The following is a 7,488-nucleotide window of genomic DNA, read 5'->3' on the forward strand; positions in this document are numbered from 1 at the left end:
TTTTGTATTTTTAGTAGAGACGGGGTTTCACCGTGTTAGCCAAGATGGTCTCGATCTCCTGACCTCGTGATCCGCCCGTCTGGGCCTCCCAAAGTGCTGGGATTACAGGCTTGAGCCACCGCGCCCGGCCAATATTTACATTTTCTACTTAAAAAATACAGCGCATTTTAATGTTGCTTTTAGTGGTATTAATAAATTGTTTTAATGTAGAAAAGTATAACAGTAAGAACATATACTATATTTTCTTTCACTCAGCACACCCCACCCTACTGGAAACGAGAATAAATCTTACTGGAAACTAGAAACCGGGTTTCAACTAAGTCGCCACCGCCACCTGGTGGCAGTCTGTGAAAATTGCAGGAGTAGAGACAAGACAACAGGCAGCCTTTTGCAGCTCCAGCCTGGCCAATTTGATGGTGGGAGAAGAGACTACCAGTTGTCCTCAATGATCTGTTCTCTTTTTTTAGAAGTTTTGCTGGGCACACAGTCACTTTGCTAAAGATTTCATTTCTCAGCCTCCTTTGCAGATAAGTGTAGTGAAGGGACTAGATTCTGGTCAATGTGAGTGGAAGTGATATGCACAACTTCTGGATTGGGCCCTGAAAAAGAAAAGCATATGCCTCCTCTCCTCTTTAACCTTTGCTGTGCATTTGAATTAGAACATGATGCTGAGTCACCTCCAACTCTACAGATGTGAGAAACAAGAGGTCAGGATCTTAGTCCTTGACACCACTGAGCCACCATACCAGCCTAACCCCCACTCTCTGAGATGTTATGTGAGAAAGAAACTGCTGTCTTGCTTACGTCACTCTAACTTGCTACAGCAGCTTAATGTGTGCTCTAATAAATATCACACCCAGCTTAGGTTGCAGAAAGGGCCTGGGAGAGAATGTGGACGGATCAGCTCCAGTCCCACTGAGGAAACACAACTGCAGGCATGTGCCCTTCCTGGTCAGATGGCCAGTCAGAGCACTGAGCTAGGTAGGCAGCAGGGAGAGGGCACAAACAAGAGAGCGGAGAAATGCACTTTCTGGAACTTGCAATCTGGCCAACAGATGGAACCCACATATGTGTAACAGGGGAAGAATCATTTACGTGCCGATGACCAAGATGCGTAAAATAAAACAGTATGAAGAAGAGTCGTAAGGACTACTGATAAGCATTTGTTCCCTTATGGCCTCTGAGAACATGTTTCTCCTTTTTCACAAAGGTCACTTCTTCTTGGACACCTTCCCTGATTCCCCCAAGCCATGATTTGCCTTTATTATCACATAGTCCTGTACGTCTCTGTTTACATGTCTATTTTGCCCAGTAAACTGGGGGCCCATCAGGGCAGGTATGGCATCTTTTGGCTCCCATAGCACCTAGTATGGAGCCTGGCTCATCGCATATACCCAAGAGGCATTTGTGGAATGAGTCAATGAGGACAAAAGGAAACCAAGCCAGGGAAGGCAGATGGGACCATCATCTTGGAAGGTGAGTTCTGAGCTAGGATTTCAAGGATGTGAGACAAGGCCATCCCAAGCTCACATGAATGGAGGTGGGACCCAGCTCCGGGGGCTGTGGGAAAGAAGCTGGACAGGAGGGTCTGAGTGTGGAGGCGGTCGCCTCTCCTCACCCTGCCCGAGGTCTCACCTCCTTCATAGTGTCAATGGAGGCAAAGTACTTGGACCACCAGTCCAGCATGCTCTCATCTGGCTCCTCCTCCTCTGGCTCCTCCGCAGTGCCCTTCTTTTTCTTCTTCTTCTCCTTCTCCTCCTCAGCCTGTAGGTTGGCCAGGTCCAGAGTCCTACATGGGCCCTTCCTGCCTGGACAATCCCGAGGGCCTCCACCCATTCCGTCATCTGCTAGCAGGAAACCTTGGGCTCCATAAGGCTCTGTGGGGCCACCTATGTCCAAGGGGCAGGGTCTTTTTTTTTTTTTTTTTTTTTTTTTGAGAAGGAGTCTCGCTCTGTCACCCAGGCTGGAGTGCAGTGGCCAGATCTCAGCTCACTGCAAACTCCGCCTCCCGGGTTTACGCCATCCTCCTGCCTGAGCCTCCCGAGTAGCTGGGACTACAGGCGCCCGCCACCTCGCCCGGCTAGTTTTTTGTATTTTTTTAGTAGAGACGGGGTTTCACCATGTTAGCCAGGATGGTCTCGATCTCCTAACCTCGTGATCCGCCCGCCTCGGCCTCCCAAAGTGCTGGGATTACAGGCTTGAGCCACCGCGCCCGGCCGCAGGGTCTTCTTTAATGGAGGAGGTGCCACGGGCCACAGAGGGTCATGACCTGCCCGTGTGATCCACTGGCCCAGGCAGGACTGGCACTGAGTCCTGCACTCACCCAGCTCTTTTCCACTGCATCTTGGGGGAGATGTGCTGGCCCAATCATACAGGGGCGGGGGCTGGCTCTGTCCCTGATGCTGGACCCTTTGACCTGACACCGTTGCCAATACAGGACCCTCTCAGCCCAGAGCCCCTGCATGGCCCCCACACTCACCACATCCACCTTGACAACAGCTTCAGAAGTCTGCAGAGGAACCAAGAAGACAGGGGCAGAATTAGTCACTGGGGCCTGGAGTGGCAGGCAGTGGCCCAGTACAGGGTGCGTGGAGGAGCCAAGATGGAAATTACTGTGTGTTGGCAGCCCCTGTGCCCTCAAGGCCAACTTTGCATTAATAATAGCACTCTGACTGGTGAGTCTGCAAAGGGTCTGAGTGAGGATGTTTCTTTGGGTGGCCAAAGGAACAGGGGGGTGTGTTCTAGGCTGGCCCACATTCTGCCCTTCCCTGTAGAGTCTGCAGCTTGTAGGCCACTTACACACCCAACCCCTAGGTGGTAGGTCTCTCTCTGGGAGATGAAGGGTCTTAGTCCCAAAGCCAGGAGGAATAAGGAGCTTCCACCTGGAAATCCTCTGCTGACCCAGGCCAGGGAAGTGTCATTTGTGAATGGCTGGAATGGAAAACCCAGGGACCCTTTGGAAAGGACACTGATGATCTCATATGTAATCATTGCCTATGGTGTCATTTGTTGGAGTAAAAATTACGGCAGGTGATTATAATAAACTGTGATGGCTCACTCTGTCTCTCATACACACATACCACATGCCAGTGCACATGCACGCACCCGCATGCATGCACCCACATGCACGCATGTGTACATGCACATAGGCACACCGCAAGCACACATGCACACATATATGCACACACACCACACTCATGCATGCACACATGCACATTTACACACCACACACACATGCACACATACACATATGCACACCACACACACGAATGCACACATATATGTACATACACCACAGGCACACATACACATGCATATTTACATACCACACACATGCATGCACACATGCACATATGCACACCACACACACATGCGCACATATATGCAAATATACCACACTCGTGCATGCACACACGCACATTTACACCCATGCATGCACATATCCACATACACCACACGCACATATGCACACATGCACATATGCATACCACATGCATGCATGCACACATATATGCACATACACCACATGCATGCACGCACACATGCATTTACATACCACATACATGCACATATGTACACACACCACATGCACACATGTACACCACACAAACACATACATGCAATGCACACACGATATACACACAGACATGTGCATGTGCACACCACACACATGCACACACATGCACATGTGTACACCACACACATGCACACATACATGCATGTATGCACACCACACACATACATGCACATGTGCACACCATATGCATGCACACACTCGCATATGCACATACACCACACACATGCATGCACATATGCACATATACACACCACTCACGCATGTGCATACGCACATACACCACACACATGCACACACATGCACATAAGCACACCACATGCACACATGCACACACGCACATATGCACACCACACACACATGCACGCACATATGCACATACATCACATGCACACACACACACGCACACATGCATACCACACACATGCATGCATGTGCATATGCACATACATGCACACATGCACATATGGACACCACAAACATGCACGCACTCATGCACATTTACACACTACACGCACACATGCACGCAGGCACATGCATTCCAGGATAGTGTTAGGTGGAGCTGTTTGGATACACAATCAAGGTCAGCCCCCAACAGTCACATGCCAAAGGAGGTTCTTAGTGTCCTTCTCTCTCAGGGCATAGTCTGGTTCACGTGTCACACGAAGTTGCACGTTCCCAGCCAGCGGGAGACTGACCCCACCTGCCTTACCGCATCCAGTTTCACCATGGTCTCCAGTTTCTTGATGGGTACCTCTGGCTCCATGTTCACTACGACCTCCCCTGTGGAGTGAGAGGAGGGGCCCCCATTGCACAGCACACGGCAGCGCTGGAGAAGCCTGACTGGACAGATGGATAGATGGACAGACAGGCAGAGGAAGGAGCAAGAGGAACAGTGAGATTGGCGGGGCAGGAAGGTGCAGAGAACTAAAGCTGATTCTGGAACTTTCTGAGGGAAAGGGGGACAGGGCAGTCAAGGGAGGAAAGATGGGCACGGGGAGGGAAGAAGAGAGCCCAAGAGAAGGGGGAGCTGTGGAGGCCGGCAGGAGGTAGGTGGCGGGGAGGCCTGGGTCTTCTCCATCAGCCAGCACAAGGGACCTTGTGTCCTCAGGCCCTCCCAGGCTGTCTCCAGCTCTGCCCTCTGGCTGTAGAGCTGGGGTCGCCCTGGGCAGCCTTCCTTGGCCACCAGGGTGGACCTTCTTCTGTGCCGTCCCTCAGACCCAAGGAGCAAAGTCTGGCCACAGCTTGGACTGGACTGAGACCTGGAGCCCTTCCCTGGGTGGCACGGAGCCAGGCTTGGTGGCAGGGTGGGTGTGGCCATACCCGTGGTGTTCCAGCTGGGGGCCGAGCGGTCTGGGGGCCGGTAGATGAAGCGTCTCAGGGAGCTGACGGCATGGGAGCCCACCAGTGTGTAGCGACCGAAGGCCCGGCAGTCCACCACGCGGATGTTCAAGGGCGGGTGCAGCAGCTCGTTCTCTGGGAGGTCCTGGGGTGTTGGCGACAGGAGCCTGAGCCTCCGAGAAGGGGCAGAGGAAGCCGGCTGGCTAAGTGGAGCCTCACTGGCCACAGGACGTCCTCTGCCGGGGCCTGCACTCACCACTTCAAACCACTTGACAAGGGTGTTGAAGTTGGGGTTCTTCTTATAATTGTGGATCAGGGATGACTGCACCCCCTTCCCTGCACACTCGATGTCCACCCGTGGCCGGTCCACCTGGGCTAGGTTCACCCGCTTTAGGTCCCGTAGGCCCCAGAACAGCACCTGGGAAAGGTTGGGGGGCGTGCAGAGAAGAGAGCCCCTTAGTCAGGAGAGCCACTGTAGGGACGCTGGACCATCCGAGAAGGAACTGGGCAGTAGCATGGGCAGAAGTTTTCAAAGGGCTGGATTTCAAAGGGCTGGAGCCAGATTTCAAAGGGCTGGAGCAGGGCCAGGAGAGCAGAGGAGGGGCAGGCGTCCTCCAGGGATGAGAGTGGGGCTGCCCGGAGAAGGGGTGCAGAGTCAGGGGTGCAGACAGGAGGGCTGGGCATGGTCCTGGGACATGGGAGTGTGACTTGGTGCAGACGGGGTCAGGCCCTGGGCTGGGGCAGGAGCCTGGGTCTGCTGCTGGCTCCTGGTGATGGTGATGGGAGGGGGACAACAAACCACTTCCCCTCCTGGGCCCTCAGTTTCCTCATCTGAAAGGGAAGGGCCACACAGGGCCCTCGCACCTCCACTCGGTACTTGCTGAGCACAGGCCGGATGCCCACAGGCACAGGCATGATGGGACCTCGGTCCGCGTCCACCGGACCGTTGATCGGGGGCAGGTCAGCCTTCCCTGCTGGCCCAATCTGGGGAATGGGGGTCATAGGTCACACACTGGGGAGCCCAGGGACAGGGTCTCTCTCCCCATGCGTTGTTTGCCATGAGATNCCCCAGGTCCCACCCCCAAGCCCAAGCCCCAACCCCAGGCCCCAGCCCCAGGCCCCAGCCCCCAGCCCTAGGCCCCTCCTCCCAGCCTCCAGCTCCTAGGCCTCAGCCCCTCTTCCCTGCATCCCACCTGCAGCAGCTCGAAGGCCGCCAGCAGGTCTCCAGCTGTAGCATTGCCACGGTAGATCTGGTAGTACTCAAGCTGGGGCGGGAAGCGGGGTGGGCAGTACGCCTCGTCTGCCATCTTCACCAGGGGCTTGGCGAAAGTCCGGCCCATGAAGTCAGCTTTGCCCTGACACAACAAACAACCCAGATGCCTCTTGGTGCTTGCTGTCCACACCTGTGATCTCGTTTAGTCCTTACCACAGCCACATGAGTTGTTATAAGGGACAGGTGTGATCACCCCATTTTACAGATGGGGAAACCAAGTCTCAGGGCCCACCAAAGATTTGTGCAAGGCCAAGCAGTCAGTGAATAGCAGATATCCGGCTCAGGACTAGACATGAGGTCCTCCTACCTCTAGTCCAGGGCTATCTGGGCACCTCAGCAGCTGAGGTGGTGCGTGAGAAGGTGGCTCACTAACTCTCGGGAGTCACCCCCAAACCCTTACTTCCTACTCCAGAATCTCCACGGAGGACGGCAAGGCTGTTACTGGTTGTGGTAAGTGTGGGCGGGGTTCAGGAAGCCACGGGGTGAGGAGGCTAGTGACAGCAGGACTTGCCGGCACATCTCCAGGGCTCAGACCATAGGTGACAGGAGGTGAGGATGTCCTGGCCTGGGAAGGGTTCAGGCTGCTGCAAGCAGGCAGGAGGTACCTGGAGGGACTGGGTGTCAGCCCCCACTCCCAGCTTCCCAGTCAGCACCTGGCCAAGGAGCTCTGCGGGTGGGTGGCAGAGGTGGCCGGCACAGCCTCAGTGCAGGTGGAGTGCAGGGAACAAGGGCCAGGTGTGGTGCTGCTGGGGTCCCTGGCACCAGAGCCCACCCATACCATGGAATCCTGGTCGTAGATTTCAATGACAATGATGGGGGGATCATCCCTCAGCTCATGAGCTTCACCATAGAGCTCCAGATTGTCGAACACCAGCATCTGGTCCCAGGTGGGACACAGGGTCTCATTCAACACCTGCAGCATGGGGTGGGGAGACAGGTGACAAGTGACAGAGGGTGGGCAGATGCAAGAATACGAGCCGCTCCTACTCACTCAACTTCCACAGAACCTGGGGGCAGGAGTGACAGGTTTCTTGATTCTTCCAGAAATCTTAAAATCAAGGTCAATATAAGGTTTGCCCCAAACCCCCTGCCAATGTCCTCCTTGTTGTCCCTGTCTTGTGAATACAACCACAACTAAAGCCCATAGCCTTTCCAGTGTGACCCAGGTCTGCAGTTATCTGCAGGGCTTCCCCTGAGAAACTGGGGCACTGGCTGACCTGTGGCTCCAGGCCCCACAGGCTCACAGGCCCCACAGACTTCAGGCCCCAGGCCCCAGGCCCCACAGGCTCACAGCTCCAGG

General features: G+C 54.6%; 1 protein-coding gene across 1 annotated transcript in view; it reads right to left on the minus strand.

Annotated features, from left to right (window-relative positions):
* OTOF (otoferlin) overlaps positions 1–7,488 on the minus strand; it is a 102,656-nt gene that overhangs the window by 11,779 nt on the left and 83,389 nt on the right. Inside the window, exons 19-26 of the mRNA XM_017877044.1 lie at positions 6,967–7,101; positions 6,109–6,270; positions 5,780–5,899; positions 5,172–5,333; positions 4,898–5,060; positions 4,287–4,417; positions 2,480–2,509; positions 1,636–1,764 (exon numbers count right to left, since the gene is read on the minus strand). Coding sequence (XP_017732533.1) covers positions 1,636–1,764; positions 2,480–2,509; positions 4,287–4,417; positions 4,898–5,060; positions 5,172–5,333; positions 5,780–5,899; positions 6,109–6,270; positions 6,967–7,101 — 1,032 coding nt within the window. The remainder of the gene's footprint in view (positions 1–1,635; positions 1,765–2,479; positions 2,510–4,286; positions 4,418–4,897; positions 5,061–5,171; positions 5,334–5,779; positions 5,900–6,108; positions 6,271–6,966; positions 7,102–7,488) is intronic.

The sequence above is a fragment of the Rhinopithecus bieti genome, unplaced genomic scaffold (assembly GCF_001698545.2).
Source record: "Rhinopithecus bieti isolate Rb0 unplaced genomic scaffold, ASM169854v2 scaffold_7681, whole genome shotgun sequence".
Classification (NCBI taxonomy): domain Eukaryota; kingdom Metazoa; phylum Chordata; class Mammalia; order Primates; family Cercopithecidae; genus Rhinopithecus; species Rhinopithecus bieti.